The 17,237-nt window shown below is 45.6% G+C and overlaps 2 protein-coding genes across 5 annotated transcripts; one reads left to right on the forward strand and one right to left on the reverse strand.

Annotated features, from left to right (window-relative positions):
• Positions 1–463: 463 nt before the first annotated feature.
• On the reverse strand, positions 464–7,329 carry LOC133492437 (pyruvate dehydrogenase E1 component subunit alpha, mitochondrial-like). Of its 3 annotated transcripts, XM_061804608.1 has the most exons (12): positions 7,151–7,329; positions 6,515–6,535; positions 5,161–5,226; positions 4,833–5,006; positions 3,826–3,952; positions 3,670–3,761; positions 3,283–3,375; positions 2,793–2,948; positions 2,328–2,399; positions 1,835–1,902; positions 1,576–1,684; positions 464–1,120 (listed from the first exon to the last, which is right to left on the reverse strand). In XM_061804608.1, exons 1-12 carry the CDS (start codon positions 7,208–7,210, stop codon positions 956–958), a joined length of 1,203 nt encoding a protein of 400 aa, XP_061660592.1. In that variant the 5' UTR covers positions 7,211–7,329; the 3' UTR covers positions 464–955. The 3 variants fall into 3 exon arrangements, with proteins under 3 accessions (XP_061660592.1, XP_061660593.1, XP_061660591.1); XM_061804609.1 differs by lacking the exon at positions 6,515–6,535; XM_061804607.1 differs by lacking the exon at positions 7,151–7,329 and having other exon boundaries at positions 6,515–6,622.
• A 1,137-nt stretch (positions 7,330–8,466) lies between these two features.
• mynn (myoneurin) lies at positions 8,467–16,568 on the forward strand. 2 transcript variants are annotated; one of them, XM_061804600.1, is made up of 9 exons: positions 8,467–8,642; positions 9,751–9,809; positions 9,922–10,189; positions 10,436–11,325; positions 11,810–11,969; positions 12,091–12,269; positions 12,341–12,433; positions 13,123–13,248; positions 15,022–16,568. In XM_061804600.1, the coding sequence occupies exons 3-9, from the start codon at positions 9,924–9,926 to the stop codon at positions 15,417–15,419; spliced, it is 2,112 nt and encodes a 703-aa protein (XP_061660584.1). In that variant the 5' UTR covers positions 8,467–8,642; positions 9,751–9,809; positions 9,922–9,923; the 3' UTR covers positions 15,420–16,568. The 2 variants fall into 2 exon arrangements, with proteins under 2 accessions (XP_061660584.1, XP_061660586.1); XM_061804602.1 differs by lacking the exon at positions 8,467–8,642 and adding an exon at positions 8,649–8,781.
• Positions 16,569–17,237: the final 669 nt, after the last annotated feature.

Raw genomic sequence — 17,237 nt, forward strand, 5'->3', positions numbered from 1 at the left:
TAGTTTTTCCACTGCATTAATTTACTCATTATTGGGACGCTAACTTTTTCCGGGGGTAACAGTAAAACATTGGGGCCTCAATTTGGCAATTAGTCACTTGTATTTTATGAAGAAATGACATTTATGCAGCTCTTTGAGGAAACACTTTTTTCTATTCAAAAGGTAAGGCCTATCGCTCAATTAAGAAACAACTTATTTGAAGTTTTATATTTAAAAATAAACATTGGCATCTTACTTTCCAACAAGTTCTCATCGTAAAGTGGGCAAAATTGTGTTCTCAAGATACTGATCTGGTTACCCAGTACACATTTGTAGGCAGGGTACCATCAAATTGCTTACAATCATCAACAAAAACCATTACTGTGAATACATTTCTTTTGACCGCTAATATTTTTAATCACCAGCTGAGAAGTGACATCTAGCATGATAAGGCATACGGAAAGTCATTTGGGCATTTACACTATTCCATGTTTGAATTGTCAAGTGTATTGAATAAATGTTCAAATTGTTTGCAATACGGGTAAGCAACAACTCCACTGTAAACAAACAAGAAGCTGCATATATTTCATACATGTTATTTTTGCCACCTCATGTAGCATGAAGTATCCACAAATAGTATGATTGCTATATAACAAAAACTGGTGCAAACATTAATACTTGCTGTAAAACCAACATACTTTTGACAACAATGATTAAAGTGCTCCTTTTGAAAATTTGGATAAAAAAAAAAAAAAGTATTGCTTAAGATCAACATCTACCTGTATTATGGTACAACACAATACTCATATCAAGCTTTAAATAAACAATCTGACTTGTAAAAACTCAAAGCTGAAATCCTTACAATGAAAACAAATGTGGAGTACATTAATACAGTAATAATAAATACATTTGAATTTAAATAGGTGACAGACAGGCACAAGTCCCAGTCATGGTCTTATTGAGTCCAGCTGCTGTCCTAGCTTACAGACTTAAGCTTAGACCAGGGGCTGGTCCCGCGGACCTCCAGCGGGGGATCGTTTTTAAAGATGTGGTTGCACATATCGTCCAACGGTGGCTCGGGGTCAGCGGTCGCAAACTGCGCTGCCTCCTCCACCTCCTTTCGGATGGCCACGTCCATTTCCTAACAAGCAGCATAAGAGTGTCGCAAACAAAATACTGTGACGATCCGGTAAAGAATGACATACAGATAAGAAAGCCTCATGTCATTTACAACAAACACACACATCAAACAGCCAACCACTCCCTTTGAAGCCAACTACCTCTGACATTTTCATTTCCACACCCCGGGTGAACAGCTCCCTCTTGAGGGTCACCAAAGTACACCGACTGATAAGATTTGTAAACAGACGCCGGTCTCCTAATTGTGTGGGGTTTTTTTTTTGTTTAAAACAGACACATGAAAATCTGTTTCCACTTTTCTCCAAGAAGGAAATCCTTTCCCTCCATCACTCTTCCTTGGAAAATGATGCGATTGAAAACCACACGACGCGATTGTGAGTTGTGTATACGAGCGTCAGAAACACACTGAAGACTGACGTGGAAGTGATTCTCATAAATCAAAATTAATTTCCTCACCTTCAGTTCCTCAGCAGACGCCATATTATTGCTGAGCATTTGCTCTTTCAACAGCGCAATGGGGTCGTTCTTGCTGCGCACTTCCTGGATCTCCTCCCGAGAGCGGTAGCTACAGAAATCGAGGAAAAACTTTGACAAACACACCGCATCAACAGAAGACTCCAGTGCTGCCCTGGCCTTCGCGTCAACACTTGCACAAGGCCACGGCATTCAAGTTTGGGCCAGGGTGCAAGCGTTCCGAGTGATAAAAGCATCCTACCTGACACCAGGGTCACTCATGCTGTGTCCATGGTAACGATAGGTCTGGAGCTCCATCACAATTGGACCCTAAAAAAAATAAATATCCACGGCTTATGCGGTGATGCGGCTAATTTGCGCATTTTTTTCCCCCCACCCCTAACGGCCGCGAGTGGGCACTGGAGCGTAAAAGAGTGAGACCGGTGGAATATATGTGGCAAGGAAGTGTCTTTTACCGATCCGGCCCTTTTAGCGCTGCGCTAACGTGTTACTGCCGTGTCTCAGTGATTTTTACCAGTATGTTTTTTTTTTTTTAAACCGGCCCTGTTGGCGCAGCGGCGCTAGTGTTAGCATGGCGGCGCTAGCGTTAAACTCTGTGTACCGCCTTTCTTTGTAAATATCTCACGATTCAATGGGGGCACTTGCGGCTTTTACACGGCTGCGGCCTATGCATGTACAAAATGGTATTTCCTTTACAAATGTACCAGGTGAGGCTTATAACCAGGTGCGCTCACCTTCCCGGCTCGGCAGAGGTCCGCCGCAAACTTGACCGCCTCTCTCACGCACAGGACGTCCATCCCGTCAACCTGCGTCAGAAGCACTGAGCTGAAGCCAAAAAGGAGGAAATCTGCCGACCCCTCATTTCTTGCGGATTCATGTGACGTGTGAGTTTTGTGTGCAGTATCATACATGAGCATCAGACAGCTGAGTACATGCTCACACCTGCAACTGCCAGGACACGGAGTGCGCCTTGTTATAGTCTGGGTCCGTGCGGGGGCGGCTCCAGCACACGGTCTCGCTGCAGCCACAACCCCGGACCCTTTTAGAATTTTGTCTTTCGTACTTCCGGGTGACAAAATCTTTCACCGTTTTCAACGGCACCACCAGTAAACAAAACCTTTTTACGTACGTAAAGTGATCGAGAAAGTAACTGGCGCCCATTCACGCGCTTGACGTCACAAAGCTGTCACGAAACTCACTCTGATCCCCGGGATGTAGTCCCCCCGCTTGTAGTAGTCGGTGCTGGCCGACGCCCTCTCCGCCGACGTCCCCATGCCGTACTGGTTGTTCTCGCAGATGAAAATGCACGGCAGCTTCCAGAGAGCGGCCATGTTGAAGGCCTCGAAGAGCTGCCCCTGCTCGGCATCAGGGGACGCAAAAAATGTCAACATTTTAAAAGTTAATAAAGCCATAATTGCTTTGAAACTTTAACTTAAGAGTGCCCCAATTTCAAAGTGTCTGGTAGGATCTGTTGGGTTAACGCTGGTTAATTTTTTTTAATGTGTGTCCGTCTCCATTTTTAGTGCTTTGCTGCCATCTTGTGGCCTCTACGCAATATTCAGTTATATTTGTCTTGACTTCCCCATGTAATTTTACCCCCAATTTTCAGGAAATTGCCCTCCCTATTTCCTGTAGAGCACATTATGAGCTTTGATCGGCGCACTTTTGCTGGTTGGTACGTTTTGTTACCTGATTGGCTGCGCCGTCGCCGTACAACGTCACGCACAACTGACTGTTGCCTTTGTACTGGCAAGCCAGAGCAATTCCTGCACCCAGTGGAACCTGAACACAACACAGCACAGTCCATGGTTCTAGGAGGACCACATGCCAGTAACTCTCATAAGAGTTGGAGTCAAAAATCTCACAACGGGTACACTTAACGGGGACAAACATTTAAAATCCCATTTGCAGTTCTTGTACCGACTTAAAGTTACTGCTATGCCCGCATCTCCTGGCACCTCTAGAAAATTATTTTACTCATCGTGTATATACGATTTGTGACATGCTGTGAAATTGTTCTAATATAAAATATGTGCCTTGACTGAATAAAGGCTGGAAAAGTTTTCTGGCGCTGACCTGTGCTCCCACGATGCCGTTCCCTCCGTAGAAATGTGGCGCGTACATATGCATGGACCCCCCCTTGCCTTTGGAGACGCCGCCTCTCCGACCTGCCCAGCAACACATCTGAGGCTTGGCGTTGAACCCATCGACTTCTTTTAAACGCGCTCTTACCCGTGAGCTCGCACAGGATCTCCTTGACGGCCACGCCGCGAGTGTACGTGTAGGCGTGCGCGCGGTAGGCAGTGATCAGGTGATCGCTGGGGTTGATGGCAGCCTCGACGCCCACAGCACAAGCTTCCTGTACGACACCAAAATGTTGTTGTTTACACCCACAGGGAAAAAGTGGCTCTGCCTAATGTGAACTTATGCAAAGAGACATAAAAAAAAAAAAAGTGGTTTCTCATTGTAACGAGTAAGTTACTCATTACAACGAGAAAATTAAAAAAAAAAAAAAAACGGCTACCTATGGGTCGTAGCTTATTTACCCGCTAGCGGTACCCTCTAAACTACAACTTGTTTTGAGCAAGTCAGTTGAGAGAATGGCAACAGAAGACTTTGTCTCTTTCCTCAAATCAAGCAATATACCTGACACTGTCATCGATCAACTCAAGGAAGATAAGGAGAGTATAAATGTAAACATTTAAAAATCAAAAGAATATAGCAATATAGGCTTACTTTCCGCTTGCTAGCCTAAAATGATTGACATTTGTAACCAGTGTCTTTCTTCTTACAGATCGATATTAACATCATATATGTTATGACAGTATTAGGAGTTAGAGTTGGAGACGGAATTGCGCTCAGACCATTTTTGTCGCCGGAGAACCCTAACAAACGAAACTTACCCCCCAGGACTCCTTGCATTTTGTGTACAGCCACCTGTATCCGCAGAGCTGCCCACGTTTGCAAACGTTCTTGGATAAAATTAGCGACACGATGCAAAGTGCCGTATTCTTTATACTGAACCAGACTCAAAGACTTCAAAATTATTTTTTTTAAATCTCTCTCAGACAACATAATGGTGAGGACTTACTCATTACAATGACAAACACCAGTTAGTTTTTTTTAATCTTCCAATGTCTCTTTAGGGGCTCCATATGAACTAAACATTTTATCCAGAAATCCAGGTAATTCCAAAGGTCTTTCACAGTTTCTTTTTGAACTCGTACAATGTTCCTCACCTGTCCGTCATACAGGTGACAGAACCCACGGATGATCTTCTGCTTGTAGAGCTGATCGGCCTTCAGCTCCATGCGCCTCACCGTCTGCATGGTGCGGTAATACTGCAGGCCCTGCTCGCGCGTTAGCTCCACACTCACAGAAGGCCCCTCCTCCAAGAGGTGGAGATCGCATTTCTATTGGCACAAAAAGCAAATGCTTGCTGTAGTCATTTGAGTTCATCTATAAATTTGCAGGAGATTAAAGCACATATCCATTGAAGTGCACTTGTGAAAATTGAGTTTTTCGGCAGCTCGTCCTTAATCAAAATCGATAGCTTGTTCAGCTCACTTTGACGTCGAAAGTCGCCTGAGGCGTAAAGTCAGCGAAGGAGCGGGAAGCGGTGACACGGGCGGCCTGAGGACACACACACACAAACATAATTACCACACTAAGAATACAAAATCATCTTTGCTTCCTCGTGGATGTCAAAAAAAAACACACAAGGAACGTGCGTCTCCGGTAGTTGGAGCCGCTCCAGCGAGTTCGATAGAAAACACTTTAGAGACAAAAACACATTGCAAAGGACTCACTGAGCAACAAATATTTACCAGTAACATGGGAACACTAATACATTTTTTGGGACATTTTAGTCTAGCGAATGTAAAGGCAACAGGTCAGCTCACGAGCAGTGACGAGTGTTACTAGTTATGTTAAGGGACGGGCGCTGTTGACACTCATATGGTATCAAAACAAAAAAACAAAAACAAAAAAAAAAAGTCTAATTGAAATTACAAGTTTGGCATGGCTTCATTTGTTTTTCCACGATGATTTGAGGCAAGGGTAAGAAGGCTCATCGGTCGTGTTCCAACGTGGCATGTGCCTTATTAAGTGTATTCAGAAAAAGAGTGTATGACAGGCAGTTAGGTAGGAAGACGTCGAGGCCAGCGTCACCGCTTCTTACTGGTGCGGCTACCGACGTGCTAAGCTAAGGGCGCCACACTGGCTCTAGCGCCGAGTACCGGCGGAGGTTTGGGGGGCAGCCGCCAAGTCTGTGCCAAGTCAGGTGCCGTCGGCGAGGTTAGACTGACGTGTTCCGTCAGTCCGATCAGCAACTGGGGAGCACAGGAGCCAACCAATCAGAGCTAGCAAGAAACAGGAGACTGGGGGGGGGGGGGGTGGGGGGGGGGGCACTCAGCATAGAGCTTATAGAAGCCCAAAATGGGGACTGAGGCAGGCCAGCTGTGTGTGTGTGTGTGTGTATAATTAAACATTTGAGCAGTGACAGCGCATTTACACCGATATGACGTTATTTAAACAAGACCACTTCCTAGAATTGCTTCTAAATTCCTGTGGATACGCTCTCAAAATTCCAGTCACATTTAACAAAGTTGCAAAAGCTAAGCCATTTGCTTCCATATTTGCGTTAGTCACTATTACTCAGCACCGTCATCGTGATGACGATGGAAGGGTGGCCGGCAACTTTGGGACTTTGTCTGACTGGATCTTGTGCCAAAGTGTAATCATTGTTGGGAAAGTAACACATATGAGGTAAATATTAAGTAGCTTGTTCATGCAGTTCCAGAGAATGCATGTCATCTTAGAGGGCTCGTTACAGTGATAAAATAAATGTTAACAAAAAAAAAAAGACGCTGTAGAGGTAAAAGATTAGGGACAAACAGCAGGTGAGTGGTGAGCAGCTTACCTCAGACACAGTTTGAGCTCCCTGGGGTTCCGATGAAGGTGAATCAAGGATAAGAAGCCAAACATACGTTTGGATTTGCCAGCGACATTGCATCGAAGAGGGAAAAACAACTTGTGACACATTTGGGAGGTTTGAAAAGTAAAGGATTTAAGCAGGATAAAAAAAAAAAATTGAGCATCTCTCACTTTTCGTAACGAAAGTAAATAATGCAGGTACTAAGAGAGAGAGAAAGAGGGGCCTGTAAAGACATGGAGTCAGAAACAAGGACGCACCATTGTTTCAAAACCATGCTGACTGACAAACTTGCTCATGACGCACGTAACTGCGAGTTTTCATAAACAATTCATTCGCAGCAGATGAGGCTACACTAAGTCTTGACAAGGACATTTGTTCGCTGAATAAAATTATGTACTTTTATAATTTAACAACTTTTGGAAACAAAGACAACAAGTCACACCACAGCACGTGCTAGAAAGTCAGTAACTACAAAAAAAAAAAAAACGTGAATAAGTGGAAGTGTCAGAACAATGAGGATACCAAAGCGGGACCAAGCTAGCCTGATGAGTCTATTTAGCTAGTCCGGAGGAGAGAAAAAAAATCCTCCCGTAAAACGAACACCCCTGCCGGAAGACTCACCGCAGTCCTGCCAGTGATCCGACACAGCGCGTTCGAGAGGAGGGTCAACATGTTCTGCATGCTAATGAGCGGCGAGCGGACTCTTTAAGGGGATTAAAACCGATCGCGAATGTCCGCGAGACGGCGATGCGGTGTTAGTGTCCGTCCCCAAAAGGAGTCCGGTGGAGAAAAGCGGCAGAATCGCGATGCTTCCACATTCCCTTTTATACCTCCCCCAGTAAATGTTTTTAAAAACCAAATAAAATAAAATAACAATAATAATAGATAACTCAATTATTACTCACAGTTTTCCACTCATTAGTGAAAATCATTTAAATTGCCGAATTTCTGAAAATTGCTGAACTGAAAATAATTGACAAGCGATAGAATTCTACGACAAATTCATAAAATACTAAATATTAGTAAAATAAACAACGTGCTTTATAAAATTAGGCTGATCCAGTCTAGTTAAGTTAATTAGTTAAATGAATGGTAACTCCTTTTTTTAGGGGGAGGGGGGCACAAGTCAAAAAGAGGGCACTTATCACCATTATTCATATGACTAACCAAAAAAAAAACATCTGTAGTACATGTATTATGTATACATATCTATTAGCGTAACCAGTACAGTAAATATAACTATTAACAAAGGAGGTGAAGGGAAAATTCAGTGGCTTTAGAAAGTCTACACAACCTTGTTCATATGGCACTTTTTGTGACATAAACAATTAAATTTTTTCCCCAAATAGTAGTCAACCTGTAACCTGTACCACTCAAGTGGAAAAAAAAATACAATATTTTAGCAAGGGAAGCAAAAATAAACAACTCTGGTTGCACAAGTGTATGAGCCCTCCCATAAATGGGGATGTGGCTTCAGAATGAAGAAATCACATTCAAACTCATCTTAAATTGACGTTACCACTAACTACCACATTTTTAAGTGCCTCAGATAAAAACCCAAATGCTGTATATATCAGATACTGTATTCTAGTAAACTACTATCTCTTTATATATTATATACATATATATATATATATTTTTTTTTTTTTTTTTGTAGTCACATCAACAGCACAAGTCATGGTCTGCAGAAAACTTCTGCAGCATCAGAGGGGTATCATTGTTCAAAGAGATTAAGAATGTATATAAATATTGACAAAGTAGCAATATTAATTGCACAATTTTTCAAAAGAGTCAAATAATTTCCCTCCAGATATCAAAACACTTAAGTAAAACTGCTGACCCAAATTATGTTATTTGTTTGTTTGTTTTGGGGGGGGTCTGTGTTGGAATAAAAACGGCACTTTCCCATCCAGGACAAAAGGCAAGGTGCTTGAGCACCACTTGAGTTGCATGTCCGCTCGTGATTGTTTTTGTTTTTGTTGTTGTTGTTGTTGCTGATTTAAAAACTAACATGGCTTGTTTACTCGTCCATTTCGAGCGCAGCTTGCCTCCGCGTTCTCGCGAGATGTCGCGCAGTCCCGAGATAACGGCTGCGGATGACGGCGATGCCAAGGTACACCATTTCACCGCTTTTAATCACTTTGCCTTAGTTTGAAAATTGAGCTTTGCGGCCAAAGAATTATGGTCGTATTTAGTCCGTTTCCACGATATGTTTCCGATGTGGGCGTCTGCTGCGTGCTGGGGTAACTTATGTGGGTACCGCCGGCTCTATCGGCGAATCCTTCGAAATAAGAGCACAATGCTCTCCGCGCCGTCTGCCCCCGTTTTGAGCTCGCTTAGCTCCAGCTTGGAAACTCGAGCAGCCCGTCGGACAACCGGGTGGCCGAAGCTCTCGGGGACCGGCGGCTTGGCGTTTTTATTCGCTGGGGAGTACACGGCGCGCCCCACTTAGCGGACGGCAATGTTTGAAAGGGGGCGACGACACTGCTAATAGCATTAGCATCGGGACGGGGCCTACTCAGGAAGCGGGCGGCAGCTTTTATTTTCAAAAACGCTTTCCTTTTTTTTTTTTTTTTTTTTTTTTTAATTTAGCGGACCGCCAGCTGGCGTCCTGCAGGTTTCTCTCGAGAACATCTCAACTTTTCTTTGTACTTCAACAGTTTGGAGTGCGAAAAAATGTCGATCCAATAAACCTCAAGATTCTTTCCTTAAACCCCAAACTTTTTTTTTTTGAAACCCCGACCCTAGTCTAAAACTCAAACTCTGAGATGTTAAAACCCTACATTGAACCCTTACCCCTGTTTTAAAGCTCTGACAGTGGATTGTAATCCTACTCATAAACCTAAAACCTGTCTCGAACTGTGCTGTGAAGCTATAATTGTTGGTTGAAACCCTAATCCTATTTTTAAACCCCTAACATTTGATTTTTAAACTACATCAGGAAACACTAAACCTGTCTTGAAACCCTCCTGATAAACTTTATAAACCTGGCCTTGAAACGCAACATCGAAGCCCAAATCCTAGTTTAAAATCCAGCACCATAACTGTGGTTTTAAACATTAACTCTGGCTTGAAACCTCGCAGCGATGCTAACCTTAGTTTGAAACGATAACTTGTGATCCTAACACTGAGACAAATTTTATTCAGTGTTCTTCAGGTTATTTTCCGTGTACTGTCCTTATTTTTGATGCCACCTTTCTAATTGTAAAAATTTCTCGCAGCTCCTAATTGACACTAGTAGAGGACACAACTTCTCAGCATTACTGTCACAACATTGACGGTAAGAGTTTTAAAATACAGTTTTTCAAACAAGAGGCACGGCGTGCTTGCTTCAAGCTGTTCTTGACAGAGAACCGGGAGAATAGGCGTCATTAACGGCCCCTCTCTTGTAGCGATGGCTCACAGCGCCAATCATGGCAAGCTCCTCCTGCAGAGGCTTCACCAGCAGCGGGAAATGGACTTCCTGTGCGACGTCACCGTCATAGTGAGAGACGTGGAATTCCGGGCCCACCGGAACATCCTGGCCGCGTTCAGCAAGTACTTCTCCGCCCAGGCCGAGAAGGGCCAGGATGTCACCACCTTGGACCCGGAGAAGGTCAGCCGCTACGCTCTGGAGAAGCTGCTGGAGTTTGTCTACACGGGACAGATGAACCTCAGTAGGTAGGCTGCCTCCTCTCCATCCGTCCGTCCGTCCGTTCGCACGAGGACTGGTTTTTGTGACCTTAAAACAAAATCTCACAATTTGTTTTGTTTTTGAAATCCTTCGTGTGTATTATCCTGCCCCCAGGTGGCTAAGATGCAAAAACCAGAACGGCTACTGTCCAGACGTGGTCACAGAACCTCCACTCCAGCAACCACGTTTTTGTACTTCCTCCTAATATTATGTGTTATTCTTGTTATTTTCAGCACCAGGCAGTCTGCTGTCCGCCGAGCCGCCATCTTCCTGGGGATGTCTGACGCCCTAAAGTATCTGGAAGAGATTTCTCACTCGTCGGAGACCGGCGACCCGTCCCAGTCTGACGTGGACAAAGACCCAGGCGTCTCTTTGCTCAGCTCCGACTCCCCGGGCAGTCCTCATTCCCCCATCTCTCTGTCCATCGTCTCGGTTACGGGCATGTGGGTGGAGGAGGGCCAGGAGAGCCAGCAAGGGGAGGTAAGCCAGCAAGGTCCTGAAAGCCAGGAGAGCCAAGCTGCGGCCTCGGATGGGGAGGGAGCAACGCCGAGTGCCGACCCGGAGGAGCCCAGCCAGCCGGCCAGCGAGGCTCCCCAACCCGCGGCCCCCAGGGGGAGGGGGCGTGGACGAGGGAGGGGTAGGGGCAGGGGCAGGGGCAGGGGAAGAGGCGGAAGAAGCCTGGTTAAGATCGAAGAAGACTTCCTGGAGGATTCCGACACCAGCGTGAAGGACTTTGGGGACACATCTGCCGACTGGAGCCCTTCGCTGGATGATCCGCCCGCCAAGAGGCCCCGCTTCGGGGAAATGTGGCGGGGACGCGGCCGGCGGCGAGGGAAGGGCCGAGGTAGGGGCAGGACCAAAATGTTGGGCGACCTCGGCGAGGACGAGGCTAACGGCGAGGAAGCTGCTGAGGAAGCTGCTGAGGGCGGAGAGCAGAATGCGTCGACCGGCGCCGACGAGACGACTCGGTCCTGCATCGAGTGCAACCGGACGTTCAAAGACATGTGCAGCCTGCGGAGACACGAGCAGATCCACGCCGGCCTCAAGCCCTTCATCTGCATCTTCTGCTCCAAAACCTTCAGGCAGGCCACGCAGCTCAAAACTCACCTGCGCACCCACACTGGTAAGAAGCTGATTTTCTGAGTTTGCAAGCAGTTGTGACATTAATCTCAGCCGGCAGCAGAGGGTGCTATTGTCAAACATGGCGCCCCCCTGACATCGATGAAAATTTATGAATCAATCTTATTAATTATAATTCCATGAACGCAGTTAGGCTGAATACAATTTAGTAGGTACGCCCCGATCCGATCACGAGATCAAAATGTGGGGTCAGTTAGGCTATTTTCAACTGATCGAGGTGAAATTTTTAATGTGAATATATATATATATATTCATGAAATTTTAATGTAAACATTTAAATATTAAACATTGAGTTTTGCATCGGATCACGGCTCCATATCAGCAGATATTAAAACCAAAGAAACTGGTGGGAAGTAAATGTTTGGAACATCCATCCCGTTTCCACTCGTAGGGCCACTTACAATCTATTCTTGGCGGGGTGGTGGCAGTTGTGTACCCACAAATGAAATCCTGCGCGTTTGTCCCAGGCGAGAAGCCCTTCGGCTGCGCCGACTGCGAAAAGTGTTTTGCTCAGAAGTGCCAGCTGGTGGCCCACCGCCGCATGCACCACGGCGAAGAGAAGCCCTACAAGTGCGAGCGCTGCGGCTTCAAGTTCGCCACCTCGTCCAACTACAAGATCCACGTCAGGTAAGGGACCTTGGGGGTGGGGGGGGGGGCTGACATGGGTCCACGTGAACATTTTCACACCGCGACTGCGTTCAACCGAGCGTGTCCTCCGTGCGCGTTGACGACGCCGCGTTCCCACTAGACTGCACAGCGGCGAGAAGCCGTACGTGTGCGACGTGTGCGGCCAGGCCTTCGCTCAGTCCAGCACGCTGACCTACCACAAGCGGCGGCACACGGGCGAGAAGCCGTACCAGTGCGACCTGTGCGGCATGTCCTTCTCCGTCTCGTCGTCGCTCATCGCTCACGCGCGCAAGCACACGGGTGAGGAAGCGGGCCGGGCTCGGAAATCACGCTCGACACCGCTTTGAACTTCGTTTTCCGTTCGCAACCAGGCGAGACGCCGTACAAGTGCACCCAGCCGCAGTGCGAGAGCCGCTTCGTCACGTCGTCCGAACTGAAGAAGCACATGCGGCGACTTCACCCGGGTGAGTTTGTCGCGTCGCTTCCCCCCCCCCCCCCCCCCCCCCACACACACACACAGATGCGCACAATTTTACAAATGGTAATTTTTTATTTTATTTTTTTTTGACGCCTTCACACTCTACCGAGCTGCTTTTGGACGCATCTTGAGCAGCCGACTTGCACGCACCATTTCTAGTTATTATGGTTCATTCAATCAAATGATGTGACGAAAATTCAAATTGTAAAAACACAATTAACTAGATAAAGATAACTGATTACTAATTACCGAAATACTGTACCAGACTCTTGCTCTGTCATTTCAAACGGCTCTAAATTGCCGGAGGAATGCACCGTTTATACAATTGTCACAAAAAAAAAAAAAAAAAACGTTTTACGCTTGGTTTATTGATCGTTGTTCGTTTGTTAGAAATAAAAAAATATATATATCTTTTGCTTTCATAACACAATACATATTGTGGCTGTTTTTAATCTTGCACCTGACAACTACCCTCTATTACAAATCAAATTACATTTTAAAAATGTGTTTAAAAAATGGTTCAAAACATTTTCACGTCCTTTCCTCAATGACCTCTTGTGCAAAAACAAGATTTTACCATTTTCGTCATTTTTGTGTATTCAGTGTCGCTAATTCGAAATGTCGCGGCCTCACGTGTTTTCTACTGTGTCTGCGTGCGCCGGCGTTTGGACTCAGACGGCACCAACGGCGTGCAGTGCCTGCTGTGCGGAAACCGCTTCGCCAACGTGAAGAACATGATCAAGCACCAGGAGAAGGCTCACGCCGACGAAGTGCGACAACACAAGGAGCGGGCGCGAGCAGGTGAGCCAACACGACGCGTCCTGCAACTGCAGCGGGATTTAAAAGTAACACCGCCACATTCGTCCCAACGGGAAAATAGTCATCTAATATTATAATATGCTCATGGAACAAATTGGACTAAAGGTACCAATGTACCTACTGTAGTTTCCGGCCTATAGAGCGCACCCGATTATAAGCCTCACCCAGTACATTTGTAAAGGAAATACCGTTTGGTACATACATAAGCCGCACCCGTGTATAAGCCGCAAGTGCCCAGACTGAAACACGAGATATTTACAAAGAAAGACTGTACACAGAAAGAATTTTCATAGTTTTAATACCTTAGCTTTGCTTAACATAGCAATAACACTGTAGCACGAACAGGGCAAGTTAAAACCCTAACTTAAATCACTGAGACGGCGGCACTAACATAGCAGCAACCGCTATCGTGACGCTAACAGGGCCGGTTAAAAAAAAAATAACTATACCGGTAAAAATCACACAGACAAAGCAGTAACACAGCAGCAACATACTAGCACAACTCTAACGCTAGCGCAGCGCTAACAGGCCGGGCAATAAAATAAAATAAAAATCCCGGTAAAAGTCACTTCCTCGGCACATATATTCCATTCTTATCTTTTCCGCTCGAGTGCCCCCTTGCGGCCAAATGCACAAATTAGCCGCATCACCACATAAGCCGCAGGTTTTAAGCGTGTGAAAAAGGTTGCGGTTTATAGGCCAGAAATTACGGTATTTATTGATGGGTAATCTTTTTCAGATATTGTGTAACCCATGACAAGAAATAAATATGAAAGGAAAGTCAGCGTTACTTTTGGAACGCGTAAGAGCTATTTTAATCCAATTTGCATTTTTTTTTTTTTAGATGCTTTGTAAACATATTTGAACATAAAAAACGATTTGCAAGTATAGATTATGTTGTTGTAATAATTCTGCCGTGTATGGAGTAAGTGCTGCAAATAACAGCAGATGGCAGCAATTGAAGGCGCTGCGGTGTGCGAGTTGGCACACGGACTTTGTCCTTTTTTATTCTCGCTGCGTCATTTCACAATCAGCTAAACTACACGAGTATTTTTATTTGACAGTGCCGAAGTTTTTTTTAATTAGGTGATAAGAATACTTTGTGGGCAGAGACGTTCACTCTGTCAGCAAGCTCTCATGTTTCGCATGTTTGCAAGTACTTTTTCCGCTCGCAGATGATGTATAAAAAGCATGCAACCTTTACCGATAACAACGTAATATCTATTTAGTACAATGATGAATATTGTTGATAATAGCTTGAGAACAAATCCATCAACACGATTGAACAGTTTGAGAAGTAAAACTTCACCTCTCCCCTCATTCCGTGGGAGTCGTGTGGAATTACGTCGCCTCAAGATTGAAAGTCTGAATGTTTGGGGGGGGGTTTTTTTTTTTTGTTTTTTTTTAAATAATGAGTGAAAATATTTTTGTTACATAGATTTGAGTCAGCCCGTTCTTACACAAGAATAAGTTGCACGCAGGTTGATTTCTGCCCTTTACACTTCTTCGTCTCATTTTTTTAATTATGACTTCACTCATAAACCTTTGGAGGATATTGTGAAACGGGTGGCAGTTTTTGCTGAATATTAACTTCTTGACCTTTACCTGAGATGACACGCTGCGGGACAAGCCGAAAGCAAGTGACTCTCGAGTGCAGGAAATGAATCAGTCCGACCACTTTTACCTCCAGTGAGAACTTTTTCCATCGTGTCTCCCCAACGTGGTTTTAATGGCTTCCCGCTCTCGTGTGCTCAGTCGTCCTGCTGGCGTCCAGCCACCCGGTCGCCTTCGTGCAGAGCAAACTGAGCAACGACGGCAAAAGCCTGAGCTCCGTCCCCGAAGCCCAGCCGCCCGAGCCGGATCCGGCCGCGCCGCCTGCCGGCGGCGGCGGCGACGGCGTGGGTCCGTCCGTCGCCGCCGCCGCCCTGCAAGAGTTGAAGGTGGAGCCCGGCCACACGCCCATCTCCCAAGCCGACCCGGTGGCCTTCGAAGCCGACCCCGTGTCCACCATCAACTCGGAAACGCTCCACGCGCTGGTGGAGCAGCTGAGGCCGCCGCCGTCGCCGGCGCAGAGCCTGGAGCAGATCGTCATCATCCGAACGGTGGACAACGCGGAACACGGCGCTCCGCCGCCGCCGCCGCCGCCGCAGTGAGCCGCCGCCGCTTCCTCGGCAGCCGACTTTTGAGAGCGATCGCTTTTATAGAAGTGGAGTGGAACGCCGTATCAGCATTTCTTCCATATCCTTCATACCCAGTTTAAGCGCCATGCACTAGTACGCTCTTTGACAATTCGGCCTACTAGTTGAGCGACTCTTTCTCCGAATGTTTCCTCCACTATGAGTGGCACTTTCGGCATACTAACACACTATTAAACATAACTAGTGCTGCACTACTAACACTGCAAGGCCCAACTTATTTCATGCACTATTAGCCTCCTGGACACTCCTAGTCGCACCAAGATGCGCTAGTAACATAGTTGGCCTACTAGTCATGAGCAGAAATGTTATGAAATAGTGGAGAAATGTTACTAGTAAGACACTCATTCTACTAGCACACCGTAGTCCTTTACTAGCTGGCTGAATTGTCTTGCTAATGAGGTCAAAGAGCATGCTAGTACATTGACCTTGGGGTGCATATCAAGGACATGAAATCACTGCTTTTGAGCATTTATTCATATTCCCAGATATCTTAAGGTACTAGTACAATCTTTTTTGTCAAAACTAAGACAACTACAATTTAACTACTGAGGCCACTTCCCGATACTTTTGTTTCTAGCAAAATGGTACTAGTTATCTTCTCTATCACTTCTAGGTAGCATTGAGTGTTTTACTACTGGCACAGATGTCAACTAGTGCACAGTTTTGTCTCATGAGAAGCACATGGTTGCATACCAGCATGTGATAGAGGAAAAAAACATTACTGTTGAAATAGTTGTGCTAAGTGTGCGCAAGAATTGTCTTCGTCGTGAGGACAGAAAGTCTACTAGTGCATTGACCTTAGGTAGGGTATGTAAAAATGCTGAGACGGTGTTTCCTTGTGACATGCTTTCATGCGCTGGCACACAAATGAGAAACGCGCCCCTTGAGCGGCGTCAATCGACGCGCGTGACGATCGCGTGACGGCCGCACGCCCGTTGCAACATTTTAGACACGACGTGATGTTGTAGTGCTTCTTCACCTTTTTGCAGACACCTTTTTCCTTTTCATTTTAACAAACGTGACGTATGTACAGAAATATTCACGATGCTTACGACTGGGGAAAAAAAAAACTTTAACAGCAAATAAAAATGTGATGAAATTAAACGCGTGAGGTGTGTCTTATTTCAATTTAGCCGCTGTACGTGTGGCCGTATGGAAGTAAATCTGTGCTGCCAGGATTTGAATTTGAAATGCCACAGAAAACAGGATTCAAATTCCTTAGTATGTGACGTCACGTGACTAAGAAAGCGTAATTGCGATTGGCTGGATGTTCGGTTCTGACCTGAAGTAACCCTGCCTGGTGGCACAGACGGTTGAATTTTAGACACCCAATTGTAGCCAGTTGAATTGTTAACGTTGAAATTTGACGCTGAAATACAACAATTGAAAATTTGATCACTTTATATTTCAAGCTCAAATCCTGTTTTCTGTGGCATTTCAAATTAAAATCCCGGTGGCGCATATTTACTTCCACATGGCCGGTCGCGGTCCTCTTGGCACAAACGTGTGGACCCGTGGCCGTAAAGGGAGACGGTTGCGTTTAACAATGTGACCATAGATGGATTCATCCAGAAACTTCCGCAGTGACTTGAGTTGTGAGTCAGAATCCGAAATTGTTTCACTTTTGTGCGTTCCGTGGAAAATATGTCAAGGGCAACAATTAACATTGACAAACCAGCTTGACTGGTCACACACATTGCACACCGTAATGTCTGAGTGATGACAACTGTTTTCAAGACAATGAGTTCAAAGGTAGAAGGTAGGTGGTGATGT

This window comes from Syngnathoides biaculeatus, chromosome 19 (genome assembly GCF_019802595.1).
Source record: "Syngnathoides biaculeatus isolate LvHL_M chromosome 19, ASM1980259v1, whole genome shotgun sequence".
Classification (NCBI taxonomy): domain Eukaryota; kingdom Metazoa; phylum Chordata; class Actinopteri; order Syngnathiformes; family Syngnathidae; genus Syngnathoides; species Syngnathoides biaculeatus.

What these genes read in the sequence shown, in the direction of transcription:
- LOC133492437 (XM_061804607.1), bottom strand. Translation starts at nt 6,607, where the DNA reads ATGCAATGTCGCTGGCAAATCCAAACGTATGTTTGGCTTCTTATCCTT. An exon ending in GAGCTCAAACTGTGTCTGAG is followed by an intron (nt 5,227 to 6,514) that starts GTAAGCTGCTCA and finishes GTGTGTCCTCAG; the next exon opens with GCCGCCCGTGTCACCGCTTC. An exon ending in GCGACGGCGCAGCCAATCAG is followed by an intron (nt 2,949 to 3,282) that starts GTAACAAAACGT and finishes GATGCCGAGCAG; the next exon opens with GGGCAGCTCTTCGAGGCCTT.
- mynn (XM_061804600.1), top strand. Translation starts at nt 9,924, where the DNA reads ATGGCTCACAGCGCCAATCATGGCAAGCTCCTCCTGCAGAGGCTTCAC. An exon ending in TCACCTGCGCACCCACACTG is followed by an intron (nt 11,326 to 11,809) that starts GTAAGAAGCTGA and finishes CGTTTGTCCCAG; the next exon opens with GCGAGAAGCCCTTCGGCTGC. An exon ending in CATGCGGCGACTTCACCCGG is followed by an intron (nt 12,434 to 13,122) that starts GTGAGTTTGTCG and finishes GTTTGGACTCAG; the next exon opens with ACGGCACCAACGGCGTGCAG.